Consider the following 18,649-nt stretch of genomic DNA (forward strand, 5'->3'; position numbering starts at 1 on the left):
CAAGCATTTCTGCACTGGGCAGCCACAGGGAGCTGTAACCTCTTCTCAAGGACTTGGCAAAGGCTCCCTGGGGGTACGAGGCAGGAGAGCAAAGAAGATGCAGGCTTAAGTATTTCATTTGTCTGATGCTGTCTCCCCAGTTGCTCCAGGTAAGCAAAGAGCTGTGCAAGATGAACATACCTGCTAGGGCTCTGCAGCACCATCTGCAGCTCTCATTGTTATTTTCTTCCTGAGAGGAGTTACAGGTGACATTTAATAGCTAGCAGGGAATAAAGGTGCTTCCTGCCCCTTCGGACAGCTGGACTCAGCATAGATCAAATAGGGAGAAAAAAAGCCTCCATCTCCTTTTTCCAGAAGTGCCTTCAAACTTGACACAGCTGTTCTCATCCTGCCTGCTCAAAGCATCACAATGCCAGCAGAAATACACCCTTGTTTTAATCAGATTAAAAAAAAAAATGACCCCCCAAAAAAAACAAAACAAAACCCCCAAAAAAAAACCAACCCACACCAAAACCACCGCTCTTTGTTTTGCCTTTTAAATTAGATTATTTTCCTTAGATTTAAGAGGGTCTCCTGTGCTTTGATCACTGGGTTGACAATAAAAGCCCTGGCTGTGGACGCTCACTCCCCATCCCTGCTCAGTCACCTCTCTTTTCACGCAGTTGCTTTCCCAGTGTGGTTGCTGCTGAAAAGGCTGGCTGGGTGCCTTTCCCTTTCACTTGATGCCATTTTTACTGTAAGCGTGGCTTTGTTCGAGTTGAAGTTTGAAAGCTTGGCCTTTATTTTTTTGTTGTTGTTGTTGTTGCTGTTCCTCAACAGTGGGAACTACGGAGTGAATATTCTCCAACTTCAAAGCTTGTCAGTGGCTTTACCTTTTTGGATAAAAATAATCGTGGCTTTCTGTTGATTGTGTGCACTGGCAATGCCTTGATGAACTGCAGGTTATAAACCCAGAGTATGGAGCATTAAATATGTATAGTGAGCTCTGCTCTAACGAACTTCCATCTGCCAAACATTTCTTTTGTTGAACTGAATAAGTGTCATTCCAGCAGCAGCTCCAGGCAGGCTAATTAGTTTTACTTAGCATTAAATTTTGTCGACCTTTTTGGAAACCGGTTTTTAAAAGAGAGGAGGGGAAAAAAACAAGTTTTAAATTGGCCACCTGCTGCTTATAAATTTTTATATTCTCCTACTTATCTACACGGTCTTTTAGAATTACATATTCCTCCTAAACTACACACAGACGCTTCACAAGGATTTTTCTGTGAAAGATCCACTCCTCCCATTACATTCTGCATTGCAACTTTAAATCCCAGGGAAAAAAGCATCTTGACGCATATTTATATGGGAGCAGAGGACTGAGAAGCTGAGGTAGTTCTAGTCTTTCTCCAGGGACTAAAAGTTTAGTTCAGACACTCTGGCACCTCCTGCCAGCCAATTACTGACACAGAATTGGCACCAGCTTCAGAGAGGCACTGCTTTGCCCTGCCTTATCAATCAGCCAAGAAAGCAGAAGGTAATTAGACAATATGTTTTGACAACACCAGTGTGCAAAGTTACAAAGTTAGTCTTTTAACATCACCTCTTAACTGCACGCTTATTGAATTAAACTTCCCCAATTAGCAAGGAGCCATGCAAATGTTGCTGCAAGTGTTGCTTTCCTGAGCTGGTGGTTAGGTTACCTCCCAGCCCATAGCTGAAGGAGGCCCCATCAGCTGCAGGGACCTGGTGGTTGGTGTGAAACAGGTAGGTACAGCTACAGTACAGCTTTGGAGTGAAGATAGACTCGTATCTCAGCAGCATAGCCAGAGTCCATAGTGGTAGTGCTTGCAGAATGCATGGCATGTTTTCCTGGTGATGGTAGACAACCTCCTACTTCCAAAAAGTCATTCTAGAAGTCTTACAAATGAGTTATGGGGCTATGATGCAAAATTCCCAAAGAACAGATCAAAACCCATGCAGCTCCTGCTCCTTCAGCTCCGAGATGGAAAAAACTTGATAGCATGTGCTGAATGGAGCTACTGGAGAGCTTGAGTATCTCACATGTTCTTAGCAGGCTGCTTCTCCCCAAAGGTGCCAGAGCTACAGGCACTTTGTGTGTCAAGGGCAGAAGACAATTTTCTGCTGATGGGTAACCCAAGAAATCCTTCCTCACAGCTGTCACTAGGGAACATTGCTCCATCCAGACCAGTTCAAGCAATTTCTCATTTGCCAGCCCATCTGGCATTCAGCTTCCCATCCATTGTTCTCTGCAACCTCCCCAGCTCAGAACCGGTTGGTTCTGGCTGGACCTGTCTGAACTAGTGGCATTAAATACAAGTAGATAGATAATGAAATAAAAAACATTGCTGTAGCTAAAACAATTCCTTAAAATGAAACGCTTCCTACCTGAATTGTTACTTCATATTGGCCAGTGATCTCATTCTGGTCCAGACTGGAGAGCTGGATCCTCCAAAACCAGCCAGCTCTCTGGTTCCAAAAAAATAAACCAGCTTGTTTATGCCCCTACAGTTGGTAGGGCCAGGGGCAGGTTGAATATCCTGAAGCCCTAAAGAATCCTTCTCCAGGCACAGGCTCAGCCTGTGTGTGTGTGTGATGGAACATGTCTCCCTCCCAAAGTCAGGCCCATCATTTGTCAGAAGTCCCAAACAGTTTGTTCTTCTAACCAGTCATTAGTTTTGGGGAAGTCTGGGTGGCCAGGAATAAAGTCAGAGCTGTGGTGATACCCAGGCCCTCATCCTTGCTTGCCAGGTTTACAGGAGTCACCATCACCAGTGCTCTGCTTGGCAATGCGGGCAGCATCAGGGGGTGAAGTGAGGTTTGTTGTAGTTACACTGGAGTTGGGTGGTCAGGGAGAGCCTTGCAGAGGTGGCTTCACAGGGGGGACTTCATGAGGCCCCTTGGAACTCGTGAGGACCTCTGCAAGCAGCTGTGCTGGGTGGAAAGCCCCAAGGACAGGGCAGTGGGGTTTGCAGATGTAGTGGTTTACCAGGGAGAGAAAAAAGATCATCCTAAAGATTTTGGGTTTTATCATTTTGATTTCACTCGTTGAGCTTCAGTCACCTCCAGACTTTGAGAGACTGGATAAATATGCTGAAATATTAGTTGTATGAGACCAAAATCATCTTGTCTCAAGTTCCCTGGATACAGCAATGTTGCTGAATGCCTTAAATCCCCATTAGAGATGAAGCTGTGGTGGAACTACCATATTTTGACAGGTCAGCAAACATCAACCCTTGCACCAACTGCTGCTGGGGGCAGGTTGGCATCAACAGCTAGGAAAATAAAAGGGAGTTATTTCTTGGTTCTGCCTTGTGGTAGGTGCCAAGAGGGAGACCCAGGAGTGTAACTGCTGAGCTGCCTTTCAGGAGGCTCATTAAGTTTCTAACGGAGCAGGGCTTGGTGCTGCCGTGGCATAAACAACCTCGGGGAGGGTTGGCATGTCTGAGGTGGCAGGGAACACATCACCTGGCAGGCTGCAACTTGTCAGGCTGGAGACAGAGGTTTTCCTCCTTGGGAATCACTGGGGCTGCCTCAGGAGATGGGTGGTGGTGGTTTGGGGTTCCCGATGATCCCATAACCAGAAAGGGATGGTTGGTTAGGGATGGTCCCAGCTGGGAAGGGTCAGTCCTGCCTGGGACAGGTTCAGGTGGAGCTGTCAGTCCCTCTGCTTGTCACAGAGAGCGTGCAAGAGCAGGCAGTCCTTTTACCTGCAAGGCTACCTGGTGTCTGCAGCCATCCCCAGGGGCTCTGCAGCCCAGCACCACCCTCCATGGCAGAGCAGGTGACAGCAGTGAGCTCTCTGAAATTGGGAGGTGCTGGCAGGGTTGGCTGAGTCTTGCTCTTGGCAAACAAAACCAGTGATGCTTTAACTGAGACTTCTGCAACCCAACTTGGGTGTCCTAAAAGGTGTCTTCAGCTTCTCAGTATCCTCTGTCAGTCAGGAGGGTACTTACTGCCTCTCTTTGCCTTCCCCTGCCTTCTGCTCAGCAGCTGGCACAGCCAGGAAGTCAGGATGATTTCTGTGCTTTTGTCAGGTTTTGAGGCAAAGAATTATTTTAGTCTCCTGTGCTGATCTTTTGGCTGGTACAGGGTAAATTCAGGTGGTCTCTAATCCTCCTTTAAAGGTTGCAAATTGAGTGGCAGCTTCTTGGTGCCACATTTGTTCTTTCACTATGATTTATCTCGTATCTTCACATTTCATTTTATCTCTGGTCCTATAGAGTGTACATTTCTTTCATGTTGGGATTGGAATATTTGAATGCAGAGTTTTTGTACTGTTGAATTTTTCCATACATTTTCCTCCAAATTAATTTTTTATCTCTGCTGAGTATTTTTCCTACTATTTTAACAAAATAATGTAAAAGGGACAAAAACGAGGGGGAAAACAGCAGCTGTCAGCTTCATACTTTGCTACACAAACTTCTTGTCCCAGAGCCTAGGAATTTAGGGACAGGGTAAGGGGCCTAAAGAAATAAGAATGCCCTTGAACTCTTCTAAATATTCATTTGCTCACCCAGAGCAAGCAGAAAAGTGGTATCTCTGTGCTTGTAAGCTTGCTGTACTGATAAAGCAAGCAGGGGATGGTGGCTCTGAGGAGCCAGGATGCAATCCTGTAGGATCCTCTAGCATGAGAAAATGCTTTATGGGAACTGTGGCCTCTTGTGGCCTGGCTGGGTTGTAACAGACACAGAGCAGTCAGATGTCCTGGAGGTGACAAGATTCCCTCTTCTTCCAGCAGCTATGGGCTGGGTGTGCAGGGATTGACCAGCACACACTGATCCACCTGGGGTAAGGGCAAAAGGTGTGCCTAAGAATCCTCCTTTCTAGCAAAGTGAAACCATCACTACCATGATTTTTGAGATCACTGCATGATTTTTGAGAGGTTTGTCTGTACATCCTTTTCTGCCCTTCCAGACCAGGGTATTCCAGTTGGCTGTGCATACACTGGGAGGGATTCAAGCACATCATCCCAAAGAGGAGTGTGGTGCCAAAAGAGCTGTCTGAATTACAGCTCCAGAAAGTCTTTCCTTTGTCCCTAGAGTGGTGTGCAGAGCTGATGCCCACCTTGGAGCTGGTGATGGTGGCTCAGAGCCAGCCCCCTGGTCCTGGGCTGTACCCCAGTGCCTGCCAGCCTGTCCTCCCTTAGCTCCCCACCCCAGCCAGGGGACTTCCAGCTGCCGAAGCCTTCAGAACACAAGTGTGGGGCTTTCCATGCATCTTTTGTTAACCCCTGGTGTGTTCTTCCCCCAGCGTACATACCGAATACCAAAGGATATCCACGTTGAGCCAGAGAAGTTTGCTGCAGAGCTGATCAATCGTCTGGAGGAGGTACAAAAGGAACGTGAAGCAGAGGAGAAGTTAGAGGAGCGCCTGAAACGCGTCCGAGCGGTTGGTAACCTCCTTGCCTCCTTTACCTTTACCTCCTCTGTACTGTAAACCACATGGAAGCTTCCAGCTGTGCTGGGTGGCCACCTCCCTGCCCCAGCAGCCACCATCATCACTTGCCAAGGGACTCCTCAAGGCTCACATTGCTCCAGGAGTTTCCCTGGTGCTGTTCCCTGGTCAGTGCAGAGCTCGCTGAGCTCCAATGCTCCCTTCCCTGCTGCAAAACACCAGCCATGGCACAGCAGTGCCTTCTGTCACCACACAGGGGCTGTGGGTGCTCTCTGTCATCATCTCTGTCACCCTTACTCTCCTGTCCATCACAGGCTTTGTGAGCCATCCCTTCCATGCAAGGACAGGGACTATGTTGCAGGACTTCGCCTTCCCCTGTAGGATTTTGTCTGATTCCTCTTTCCCCTACAAATGGTAACCAGATGACAGCTTGTCTTTGGAGGTGTTTGTGTGTGTTATCAGGCCATTCCTACCCAACCTAAAAGTGTTCTGCCCATCAGTGTCCAACACATACCTAGAAAATTTGGAACAGATCAGGTGTAGCTCCCAGGCATCCTCCCCTGGCTGGAGAAACCCACTGACTCTGCATGGTGGCTGGGGAAGGCCAGCCCATGGCACTCTTTGCTGTCAGCCCTGCTACCACCAGGGCCCTTCAGAGCTCAAGAACTTGGGAGATGAACCAAGGGAAGTGTGAAAGGCCTTTAGCTCCATAAGTTCCAAAAGGAAGACAGTGAGGCCCTGGTGGTCTGGGGTTACCTGCATGAGCCACCCTGTTCATGGGTACCTGCACATCTTGTGCTGGGTACACAGGAGAGGTTTCAGAGGATGTCACTGAACATCACAAGTGTCTGTGGAACTACAGCCCTGTGTGAAGAAATTGTAGGTCTCAGCAGTTAATAGGTGCTGTGGCCCTGAGGGAAGGGCTCTGTGCTTCCTGACTGCAGCTCTCCCTCCCAGCAGAGGTGTTGGAGCCTCTCGTGGCTCCCTCTGTGCTTCCTTCCAGAGGAGCTGCAGAGCAGCCTGTTCATCCCCACTGGAGTACTTCAAAATATGCATCAATATTTTTTTAATGTTCCTCTTTAAACAGAAAAAGAGGTTGTAGTATTCACTTTAAAACCACATCTGTATTTCACATGTGGGGAAGGCAAAGGGATCTGTCAGCTTCCCTCCAGCTCCAAGCTTTGTCCAGCAAACTCCCTGCACATTGGTGTCCAGCACCCAGCCAGAAAAGCCCAGCAAGGTGCTCTTTTGTGACTGTGTTCCTGTTTTTCTAGAACCAGTCCATTTTCCTCTCTAGTACCTATTGCTCTGCAGACAAAGCCAGTATAACCAGCAGCATTTTCTGCTAACTCTGCTAGAGCTCTCCTCTTCCTCCTCCCCTGGCTCCCTGGCACCCCCTGTACCAGCCTGCATTATCCCAGCCCTCTGCCTCCTTGAAGCAGCTGCCAGTAGCAACACCATAAAATCAGCAAATACCTATGTGCCAGAGAATAAATTTAGGTCTGTTTAAACACATTTTTGTGTGACTTAATCTATTTTTGAGGCCAGGACTCCCACTAATGCTATATATTAAACATCTTTGCTGTCTCCAGAATGTATTTCACTCACTGGCTGGCATCTGGCATTAGCCATTCAGGAAAAACTCCAAGTAGGCAATTGTAGCTTTTTTAGGTCAGCACTTAAGGTGCAGGAGCTGCTGGTTTCAGCAAGAGGAGAGCTTGAATCCTGATAGATCAGAGGGCTTTTTTCTGTGACCTAAACACTAGGACTTATGGGGTAGCCTCTTACCAGGTCTGTATGGGTCACTCAACAGCAGTACAGGGAAAACCAGGAGTGTAAATCACAGGAGGCAGTTATCAGCTTAGCAGAGAAGCTGGAAATACTTTGCAAAAGCTTGGAAAAAAAGAATTTTTCTCCCCCATACTGAGCTGCCTGCAGATTCCCCTTCAAAGCTGCATCATGCAGTAACATCAAGAAGAGGTACCTGGTTTAGAGCCTTTTGCTGAAAAGACTTCAAGATTTCTGTGTAGTTCTTTAAAAAAAATAAGAATATGCTCTGAATTCATTAGTTATTCTGAGCAACATAGGAGGGGATTAGAGGTGCTGTTCCCTTACTGCTGTTTGAGCCACTTCAGCCAGGTGTGAATGCATGGACACTGCAGTAGCATTTGATACAGCTCAGTATTATTTCATACAGATCACTGTCGTTCCCTACAGATCACTCTGGCTTTGTCTGAACTGAGTGAACTGACAATAAGCCAGGAGGACCAAAACCAGTGCTGAGATTCTCCCTATCTGAACATAAAACAGTGCCTCACTGGAGAGGGGAATGATTTGCCTGATGGCTGAAAATGCCCTGATGGTGAGCTGAGCTGGTTTGCCCTACTGACCAGTAGCAGCCTGATGGGTAGGACTGGGAGAAGACTGGGAGAGGTTTACAGCAAGGTCTCTCTTCCCCTGGCTCATACCCTTCCCTTCCTCATTCAAAGGGAAGGGCACCACCAACCCTGCTGCAGAGCAAAAATAGCTCAGCAGGCAGCCAGCAAAGTTGTAGCCTTCGTTTCTCCCACTGCTGCTGCCTTGGGGAGCAGAAGGAAGAGGTTTCTGACAATATTGTGTCAACAAAGCACCATCTAGTGGTTATGGCACCCAAGCCTTCTGTGCCTGGCAAGAGGCTGCCCAGTTCTGCCCAGTTCTGCCCAGCTCACCTTGGCAAAACAGAGCTGCTGTGTCCAGGAAAGGTCGTGGAGGACCTGCATGTTTCTTTGGTGTCAAACACAGTGGTTCTTGCCTGGTCCTCCTTGGTCATCTCATTGTCTTCCCTTCCTTTTGTTCTGCTGGTGCCCATGCTGGGAGGGCTGAGGGGTGCAGCTTGGGCAGCAGGGTGTGGGCAGGGTTAGGTGAGAGGGAAAGCTGCTGCTGTGTAGAATCACAGAATCAAAGAAAAAGACTTCTAGGATTATCAAGTCCAACCATCAACTCAAAGCCCAGTAAGCCATGTCCTGAGGTGCCACGTCTACATGGTTTTTTTGAACACCTCCACAGATGGTGACTCCACCACTGCCCTGGGCAGCCTGTTCCAATACTTCACCACTCTTTCAGCAAAGAAAGTTTTCCTAATATCCAGTCTAAACCTCCCCTGGCACAGCTCCAGGCCATTTCCCAGCCTTGCCCGGCACAGCCTGCGGTTGGGTGAGTCGGGCAAGGAGCTCCTTGCTGTGCCCTGGTGCACACAGGGGAGCCAAGGCTCAGCCCTGCTGTAGCCAAAGTCTTGCCTTACAATCCCAGCTTAGGCTGCCCTGACCTCCTGCTCTGTGTTGGTTTTGTCACTGCACAGTGAAAAGGTTCAACAGAATTGCTGCCTAGAGCCTTGACTCAAACCTTTTGCTCCAGCCCTGCCTGAGGAGAGAGGACAGCTTGGGACAGGCACCCTGATTCCTTCATTAGATGCCATTTTCTCACTGTTGAGGCTTTCCTACCCAGTGCAAGGCTGAGACCAATGCTGGGAGGGGGGGGAAGCCAGCTGTCTGCCTGCATACATCTATCTTGGGGTATAGATCTCAGTGAGAGAGGTAAGCTGGACCAGAGTAAACCCAGAGCAACCCAACTTATCACACTCCTTTCCTCCACCCACCCTCATCCTAGTCTCTGAGCACAGCTGGCAAAATGGTGCTCCAGGCAGCCAGAGGATTTCCCAAATCCCAGGCATCCCTTTGGCAGGACCACCCCAGGCTGTCACTCTGATGCCACCCACCCTTCTCCAGTGTGACAGCACTGCCCGAGCTCTGCTCTCTGAGCAGAAGGGATGTGCTGATGTTTGTAAGAGATCTGCACCAGGCTCAGATCTTGCCCTGCACATTGGATGATTTTTAAACCCAAGAGTTTTCCAGAAAGCAAGTACCAGCCCTAAAAGGCTCCAAGGTGCTGAGAGCATCACTGGGTTATGGTGAACTGCTAATCAATGCTTACCCCTGTGGCAGGGATTTAGTCAGCACAGGCTTCATCTTTTCTTGTCCCTGAGCTGGGTCCCCAGGGACAGCAGTTGGCAGGCTGCAGCATTGTGGCTGCAGATGAAAGGTGCCTCTGAAGTTCTTCATAGTGATTTGATAGAAAGTTGTGGGTCCCCTCCAGCCTTGGGCATTGTGTCACAGCCCCGGGCTGGCAGCCCCCACACCTTTGCCACTTCCAAAGCCTGGTATTGTCCCAGATCAGGTTTGAACCCCCAGGTGTGACACTGGGAGGAAGTCTGTTGTTTGGTTTCTTGCTGTGTGGTTGGCAGCTGAGACTTTGAGGCTGGTTAGCAAGTGATGGGTGATGACAGCTGAGAGGCAAAGCTGATGGGAGTCAGTGGTTTTGAGCAGATGCATTTATCTGGCAGGGCAGAGATACCCTGTGCTGAAACTGATTTCTTTACTGTTGCAACAGAGGAAAAGAGAGCAGGATTAGAGGACTTGCTGGAATCCTGCTTATGTAACTTTAAAAAAAAAAAAAAAAGGAGTCCTGACTTCCAATAAAGAAACTTCATAAACACCTGAGTTTATGTTGGAGCACGAAGTAGTTTGTCAGCATCAAAACTGTGGCTGTCAGCATGGAGGAGTTTTATTCTTCCTGGCTAGGACTTGGGAGTCACTAACAGCATGTCCTAGACTGTTGTGAACTACAAGACCAAGCAGTTAGTTCCAGCCTGTTTATTTATCTGCCTGACATCTCCTGCTCCAGTCTTAGTGTGCCCAGGAGAAATCAAGGTTTCATTTTCAAAACCACTCATGCTGCTCTCAGCCTTCAGTTGCTTCCACCTGTAACTGTAGGCTTTGCCTGGTGAAATAGTGATTTGGGTGAGAAATAGTCATTTGGGTGAGAAACCCCCCTGGTCTCACCTGACTGGAGAATCTTGCTGCATATCCTGGAACTTTGGGTTTATCTGATGGGCTTTGAACCAGCATCTTATAGGAAGTCACAGGTATGGTGTGATAAATTGTGTTTTCCAATGCTGGTTGTTACACAACCATCTTCATAGGATTTAGGGAGCTTTTTGGTAAGGTTCTGCCCACTTGTACATCCAATAGAGTTTTTATGCTCATCAGAAAGCTGCACCTGCAAACCCTGGTTGTGATGTGGGCTGCCTGTCAGGTTGCCTCAGTCTCTCTCAGTAATGCCTGGAGACCCTTGCTAATGGTGGCTCAGAAAGCAGGTACAGAGGCCTGAGCAGCTGTGCTTGGTGGCAGCAAGACTGCACAGGCTTGGGTTGAGCATCAGGAGATTTTCTGCAGGAGGGTGGCAGTCTGGGACAGGTCTGCAGAGGGGTGATGGATTTCTCTCTTGAAGGCTTGCGAGGGCTGTCTGGACAAAGCCCAGCCTAACCCAGCAGTGCTGCTGGGACTAGAGACCCCTTCTGCCACTCTGCTGTCATTCTCTGATTTGTCCTCCTGTTTCTTGCAGGAAGAAGAAGGTGAGGATGCAGATATCTCTTCTGGTCCCTCAGTCCTCAGCCACAAGATGCCTTCCGCCCAAGCCTTTCATCACTTCGCTCCTCGTTACGCTGAGATGGGCTGTGCTGGGATGCAGATCAGAGATGCCCATGAAGAAAACCCAGAAAGCATCCTGGATGAACATGTCCAACGTGTGATGAAAACACCAGGCTGCCAGTCCCCAGGACCTGGCCGCCACTCTCCCAAGCCACGCTCCCCAGAAAGTGGTCACTTGGGAAAGCTGTCAGGGACACTCGGAACAATTCCTCCAGGGCACGGCAAGCACGCAACAAAATCAGGAATGAAACTGGATGCAGCTAACTTGTACCACCATAAACATGTCTACCACCACATCCATCACCACAGCGTGATGAAACCAAAAGAGCAGATCGAGGCTGAGGCCACGCAGCGGGTGCAGAACAGCTTTGCTTGGAATGTAGATTCACATAACTATGCAACAAGGTCACGGAACTACACTGAAAACTTGGGCATGGCCTCTGTCCCCATGGACTCTTTAGGCTACAGGTGAGTCAAGGCAACACCCAGTGGGAGTCCCAGAGCTGTAGCTTCTCTAGGAAGCTCTTTCATTAATGGGTTGTAGTGGGTCAGTGAAACAGTGGGGTTGAACCACATTTTCTTGTGAAAGCCTGTGCTGGGACATGGTTTAAGAGCCTCCCACTGCTTTTCCTCTTCAGAAATGGGCATGTCCCCTGATAACCCTTATAGACCCCTTTTCACCTCTGTGATCTGGTGCTGAAAAACACCCTCTAACCAGGATTCTGAGTGGCTGTGGTTGTAAAGGAGTTTTTCTCCTCCTCAGTGCTTAGAAATGGCAGATACTGGTCCACTTCCCTGTGCAGCAGGAGTTGCTAAGCATAGGGCTGTGTCTGGGTGACAGAACCTGGAGTCCTGAGGTGTTCATGAGAGGACACAGAAGCCTTCCTTATTGCAAGGCCACAAGGACTCCTTCCTTTTCCTAACCAAGTGATGAGCACTGCAGTGTCACCGTGGCATCTTGTCTCAAGGGGAGGTTGTCTGGAGCAGGGGACCCTCTGCCCAGGAAAGACCTCACACCACCTCACAGCAGCTTTTTTCCTTCTTCCCTTGGCTGTTTGAATTCCTCCCTGCTGAGAGGAGAGGGAGAAGCTCCTCCTGCACTGCAGGTTTTGCTCATCCTGTTACTGGGTGATTGCAAAGGTGCAAGTGGAGCTCAGGAAAAGAAATGAGGCTGGAAAAGCTGTGGAGTGAGCTGTGCTCACCCTGGGCTTGTCTGGATCCCAGGGCTCTGCACTGGGGTGATGCTTTGTGATGTACCAGGAGAAGGCAGGTGGGAACAGCTTCCCCAGGAGCAGAAGGGAGGCAGCCCAAGCAAACTGCCCTCCAGGGAGAGAGAGGCACTTGGATCTGCCCTCTTTCTATAGGGAAAGGGTTGTTGCTTCAACAGAGTGTGAGTGTGGCCATGCTCAGTGAACCCAAAGCCCCAGCTAGACACAGGCCCTTCTCTAGCACCTACTACAGCATGTATTTAAGGGGAATTTAAGAGGACACATTCAAAGCTGTCTTTCTCTGGCACAAACTCCTGATTCCTGACAGTCCCTGGGTTAGGAGATTCACTAGATGAGATTTTGCATCCAAAAGGTCTCACTTGGCAGCCAGCAGTCTCTTACAGTGGCTTGTCTGGCTCCTTGTTCAAGCCAGCTGAGCTGCTGCCCCACTCCCCCCTGGGGCTGTGTGGGCAGGGAGATGACAACCTGCCCAAAAAGGCTTTTTTTAATTTGTACTGAACCTGGAGAATTTTATTTGAAACCCACTCATCCTCTTGTGGGGAGAGGCAGAGAAGTTGCCCTGACTTTGGACATCTTCAGCAAAGTCTTCTCCAGGTTTTTTTCCAAAAAATCATCACAGCTGTCTGAGGGCCTGGTATTCCTTGGTGGTGTCAGGGTGGTTTTTCCCTTTCGTGTTGGTGTGCAGGTCCTGTGGAGGAATGGGGACGTGGGAGTCCCACAGAATAGGGATCCCACTGTGGCAGTGACAGTCCAGCATGGGGCTTCCTGGCCAGGCAGGTGGGCACAGACGTGGGAAAGGAGCTGGGGTTCTGCATCAGCCCTTACTGCACCTCTAAGCACAGCCAGAGCCTCAGCTACTGCCTGGTGCCCCTCTGGCTTCTGTGTTGAAGGTGGCTGCATGTTCCAGGGCAGGAAAGCCCATGGAACGTCATCCCCCCAGCTAGGATGAGCTCTCTCACCATGATGTGAAGCCTTCAGGCAGCTTGGGGTGAGAAGCAGATGCTGAGGATGGCACATCAGTGGTGTGAGGTGCTGGGAAGGGCTCAGCTTCCCAGCAGTGGGCTGGCCTGGAGAGGCAGATGATGGACTGAAGCACCAAGATGAACCTCCTCTTCTGATGAACCTCCTGCTCTGAGCAGCTTTAACACAACCCTCTGTGTGCTCTTTGCCACATTGCCATGGCTGATTTGGTCCTTTTTCCTGTGGGTGGCTGACAGAGGAGCTTGCTGTGCCTGGGTCTGATCACTCTCACTCTTAGCCCAGTCAGCTGAGCTGGGGTAGAGCAAGGGCTTTGTGGGGGGCAGCCAGGGCCAGACAGCACCAGACCCTGGCAGGGCTGAACGTGTCTGGAGATAGATGTGTCCATGTTCTGGCACCACCTGGGGGGCTTGGCTCAGGCAGCTCACTAACATCTCAAGCTTTGCTCTTGCAGTGGGAAGGCGAGTCTGCTCTCAAAAAGAAATGTTAAGAAGACCGATTCAGGGAAAAGTGATGGTGCCAACTATGAGATGCCAGGATCTCCTGAAGATGTGGAGAGAAACCAGAAGATCCTTCAGTGGATCATAGAAGGAGAGAAGGAGATCAGCAGGCATAGGAAAACAAACCATGGGTAAGGGCTGGCAGAGCCAGGGGTCTGCACACTGGGTTGCATCCCCTGCAGCAGGCTGTCCAGCAGCTGCCTTCTTCCTGGAGGCCTTGGGAAGACAGGAATTCACCAGGCACAAGGCTTTGGACCCTTTGGAGACTGAGGGTGGCTTGGAGGCTGTTAAGGGCAGGTTTATTCTGAAGGATGACTTGCAGCCCCAGGGGCATCTCACAAATTGCCTCTGTGGTTCCGAGGTGGATAACATGACACAGGGCAGGGATTCCTTTTCCTCTGGGCATTTGCTGCATGCCTGGTATTCCTGTGAGCTGCTGATAGAAATGTGGGACTTGCTTCACTGGTGCCAGTGCTCCTGAGTCAGCAATTTAGTGTGGCTCAGGGTTACCCAGTGTTCTAGCAGTGTTGTAGAGGAGCATCCTCTGGGATGCCCTTCCTTGGCCAGAGCAGAGCCAAGGCCATGGTGTTTCAGGAATCTCACTGGAGTCAAGCAGTCCTCCTGCTGCCACAGGCCCTTAATCACAGCCTGGTCAGTCTCAGGTAAAAAGCAGTGCTTGGTGGGTGTTGATGAGAGGGATCTGGTGTCTCATCCCCTCTGACCCTGAGTGGTAGAACTGCTGGTGGTTTCTCCTCTTGCTGAAGGGTGGCAGCCAGGGCAGATTGCACTGCAGGCAGCTGGGACTCAGCAGCAGAACCATGGGCAGAGCCAGGTCACCATGGAGTCAGGCAGCAGGGCATGGAGTTGGGGAAGATGAGCACATCCCTGCAACATCCCTTTCCCTGGAGGTGCAGTTCATGGAGAGGCTTCCAGCTTAGGAGTGTTGGCAGCACGTGGGAGGGCATCTTCTGGGGGGATGTCACAAATGGTGAAGCTGCCTCTTGCTGGTTTTGTTTCTATATATTGTGGACTTGATGAGAGCCTTGAAACAGATCTGTGGGGTTTTTGTCAGGGTTGGGTTGGTCACCTTGCTGTCTCAGGACTTGCTGTCCTGAAATCTTCTCTAGAGGTGGATGGTGCTCCCCTCTCCCTCCTAAACTGTGCTGTAAGAAACTTCAGAGTGGTGCCCTTGTCCAGCTGCAGGAGGAGTAGGTCCATCTGGGAATGACTATGTGCTTGTCCAGAGTGGCTCTGCAGTCAGTGTAAAACCTTTGTGTTTGTGTGCAGCTCTTCAGGTGCTAAGAAGCAGCTGTCCCATGATGTAGCCAGACCCCTCTCCATTGAGAGACCTGTTGCAGTGCATCCCTGGGTCAGTGCCCAGCTCCGGAATGTTGTCCAGCCTTCCCACCCCTTCATCCAAGATCCTACCATGCCGCCCAATCCAGCCCCCAACCCTCTCACCCAGCTGGAAGAAGCTCGCAGAAGGTTGGAAGAGGAAGAAAAAAGGGCTGGAAAACTCCCCCCTAAACAAAGGTACAGGGATGATAAAGTCTGAGAGGGAAGGGGGAGGACTGCTCTGAAGGTGGGTGCTGAGGGAGATGTCCACTGCCCTCTGCTCTGCTCTCCAGCTCTCAGCACCGACTGGCTGGAGGCATCTGCAGAGAGGTCAGAGAAATCTCCCCCAGTCCCTCTAACGTGGTGGTGCAAATGGCAAAACATAGCCTGAGGGCTTGGCCCTGTGGTGTGGGGTTGGAGAGGCTGGAAGTGCTCTTGGGAAGCTGGGGAAGGGTCTGCTTGAGAGCCTAAGGAGGAGCTGGGCAGGGGGAATGTGTCTAGAAGAGTCACAGTGTTGGAGAACTCTCTCCCCCTGTGGTCACTGACCCTCAGCTCATTCACATTCACTCAGGAATTTCAAAGGTTGGTGCAGGAGCAGAACTCAGCAGCATGCAGCAGAATTAAGTGCAGAATAATATATTTGCTTATTATCTCCATCTCCTGCAGGCTTCCAGAAAAGGCCACTCGTGGTATCTGGGTGGTAACACAGTGCAGCACTGAGTCACTGCATCTTCTGACTCAGCTTCATGACTGTTGCTGAGCTCCTGCTCCTGTGTTCTCTTTCAGGGAGGCACATGGAGCTTTGAGATGGAAAGCAGTTTGGAAGTGCTGGATAATTACTGTTAGCAGCTAAAAGCACTTTGTCCATTAGGAACCTTTTACAGCTATAGAGCTGTGTCCTGAAAACTTGAAATTTTGATGCCTGACTCCTAGAAACACAAGTGTAATTTTAAAAAGAAGCTCTTTTAATTTCTGCCCTCCAATTATTTGTACTTTGCAGTGACCACATAGCAGATCTCTTTGTATTTATGTCAGAGCATTGATTGAAAGGCAGATAATTAGGGGGTTCTCCCATGTTTAAGTCAAGTTTATTTGATCTACCTTTCAGCTGGTGTGATTGGATAGTGTTTGTTAGTGGAGTCAGTTATGGTCATACTAAATTCATTCACCTTCCCCTGAAATGCTCAGATGGACCCTGGAAACAGACCCCAGGGCTCTTCATAAGGGGACTGCCCATAGCTGGCTGGGAGCTAAGGAGAACCAGTGCTGGGTGTTCATGTTTAACACCATTCCTTTCACTTGGGAACTCAGGAGAGCCCCTCCTGCCCCACCACTGTCCTGGGGGAACCATCTTCTCTGCCTGTGCAGGGCACATGGCTGTGTCCCCAGGTGCCAGGTCCCCGGGCACCCAGCAGCTCTCTCTTAGTCACAACTTGTTTCTGGCTGGATTAGGAGAAGCTTAGGGACTTTGAGGTTTTCTAAACCTCTTCCATTAACTTCTGGCTCCTAAAGCTCACCGAATTCACCTGAATTTATGACACACTTTTCCTTTAAAGGCTTCTTTTTTTCCAAGGATGATTCAGTTCCTGAATGTTTTTCTAGCTAAAGGGCATCCTGTACTTTGATATGGGGATAGAAGAGGCTCCAAGAGCTCTGCTGGCACCAGGAGCAGACACCTCTCAGGATGCAGCATCTTCTCCAAAGGTCTCCAAGGCAGAGCAGGCTCCAGGAGGGCTGCTCAGTTGAACTTTAGACCTCTCAGGCCTTTAGAAAGGTGAAAAGATTGTGTCTGGGCTTGGTTTGCAGTGCCCATGTTTATGTGGGCATGCCATGAAAGGTGCTCTGCCCACCAGCCAACCTTTAAAGGTTAAGGTCAGAGGCAGTTCCAGAACTGCCATTACCTCATGCACTTGGCAAATCCTGGGCTTTATAGCAACTTTCCAGCCATGTAAACACAAAATCTTCTTTTCTATCCAGCGTGCTTTTCAAATCATTTTTTTTAAGCTGCCAAATTTGTTTTATGTGACTTTGAAAGAGAAGACTGCCTCTGTCTCAGACCACCCATGCCAAGTTCCCAGTTTGCCTGGGCTGCTGCAGTGTTTGTGCAGCATTTAGGGTGCCCCAGATGAAAGGCTCTCCAGAAGGGCAAAGTACCCTGGGTTTTATTATTGCTACTTTTGTTTGCCTCTGAAAACAGGGTTAGGCCAGGGCTGATGCTTTTGCTGTAGTGATGGCACCATGTGGCAGAACCCTGGTGTGTGGGCTGGCAGCAGGGAGCAGACCAACATCCTGAGAGTCAGGAACACACAGGAGATGTAAAGTCACTGAGGTTTGGGGGATGGTGGCTGCCTTGCCACCCTGCACGGATGGGATGGGCAGTGAGGCCTCTGGGACCTGTCCTGCTGAGAGCTCCATCCCCTCCCACCTGTGCTGGGAGAGGTGCTTCTTGGAGCCACGGGGAGCAGGGTGGTCGTGTCTGTGCAGCTGGAGGTCAGCAGGAAGCTGTGCTGGGCTGTTCTGGCTGCAGCACCAATAATCCAGAGCAGTCTGAGCAACCTTTGTGTTACCCTCCCCAAACACATCTCCAGCCCTAGTGCTTGGTGCCTGCTGGTGGTGACCCGGGATGCTCCACCCTGCCCGGAGCCTCCAGTGGTGCTATGGGAAGGGCCATTCCCTCTCAAAGCCTGGGGATGGGAAGGGAGCAGGAAGAGCTTTCCAAGTGCCCTTCTCTCCTTCCCTGGCCTCAGCCTGCAGCTGCCTGCCAAGGGAGGAGGTGGTTGGAGCAAAGGATGCGTTAGCTCAGCATCTCCACCCGTGCTCTGCAGATGCTGCCTGGTGGTACCTGATCCTCAGCAGGTCTCTTTGTGTTTTTGCACAGCAGGTTGAAGCTCCTGAAGAGGCCAGGCAGTGGCACGTCCCAGTCCTGTGAGAACATCGTGGTGGCTTACTACTTCTGTGGAGAGCCCATCCCTTACCGCACCCTCGTCAAGGGGCGCGTGGTCACCCTGGGACAGTTCAAGGAGCTGCTGACCAAGAAAGGGAACTACAGGTGAGGGCTGCTCCCTGTGTCTGGGGTGGTGCCAGCAGACTGGCAAGTGACCCCTGGCAGGTGCCACTGCCAGGACACCGTGGTCTTGCCCCCCACAGGGTGAGGGTGTATGAAGGAGGTAGGTCTGGAGGACTCCTGGGGGGTTCTGCTGGGCATGCAGAAAGCCAAAGCCAAAGCACCTTGGCTGATGAAGAGGCAGGCACAGGGACAAGAGAGATTGCATTTTGTAGAAGAAATGTTTGTGCTTCTCACCTTCAACAGATGCTGCTGAGCTGCCCTGCAGGGCTCTGCAGGGTGCTGAGTTGGTGAGAAGCAGCATCAGGCACTGCTCAGTGATGCTATGGGGAACTTTCTGATTTCCAGAGCTAATTTGGCTACTCCCAAAGTTTACTCCAGAGAGGACAGGGAGGTTTGGTCCTCCTGGAGTCCCAAAGCAGCCTGGCACAGGCTGTGTAGCTCTCCAAGTTCCCCCTTCCAAGTAGGAGCTGCCATAGGAAAGCCTGCCTAGAAATGCTACAGCAACAAGAGTGCCTCAGCCACTACTTTTGGGAGAGATGTGATGGGCTTGGACTCAAGACTGGAGCTCCTGAACATGCTGGTCTGGATCCTGAGCACTCTTTTTACCCACTGGGTGAC

The 18,649-nt window shown here is 50.3% G+C and overlaps 1 protein-coding gene across 3 annotated transcripts in view; it reads left to right on the forward strand.

Moving 5' to 3' along the window:
• AXIN1 (axin 1) overlaps window positions 1-18,649 on the forward strand; it is a 66,765-nt gene that overhangs the window by 46,200 nt on the left and 1,916 nt on the right. Inside the window, exons 5-9 of one of the 3 annotated variants that reach the window (XM_030459846.1) lie at window positions 5,254-5,391; window positions 10,837-11,390; window positions 13,584-13,760; window positions 14,917-15,162; window positions 17,846-18,013. In XM_030459846.1, coding sequence (XP_030315706.1) covers window positions 5,254-5,391; window positions 10,837-11,390; window positions 13,584-13,760; window positions 14,917-15,162; window positions 17,846-18,013 — 1,283 coding nt within the window. Of the gene's footprint in view, window positions 1-5,253; window positions 5,392-10,836; window positions 11,391-13,583; window positions 13,761-14,916; window positions 15,163-17,842; window positions 18,014-18,649 lie in introns of all 3 variants that reach the window. The other 2 variants (XM_030459845.1, XM_030459847.1) reach the window with 2 other exon arrangements.

This window comes from Calypte anna, chromosome 14, assembly GCF_003957555.1.
Source record: "Calypte anna isolate BGI_N300 chromosome 14, bCalAnn1_v1.p, whole genome shotgun sequence".
Taxonomy (NCBI): domain Eukaryota; kingdom Metazoa; phylum Chordata; class Aves; order Apodiformes; family Trochilidae; genus Calypte; species Calypte anna.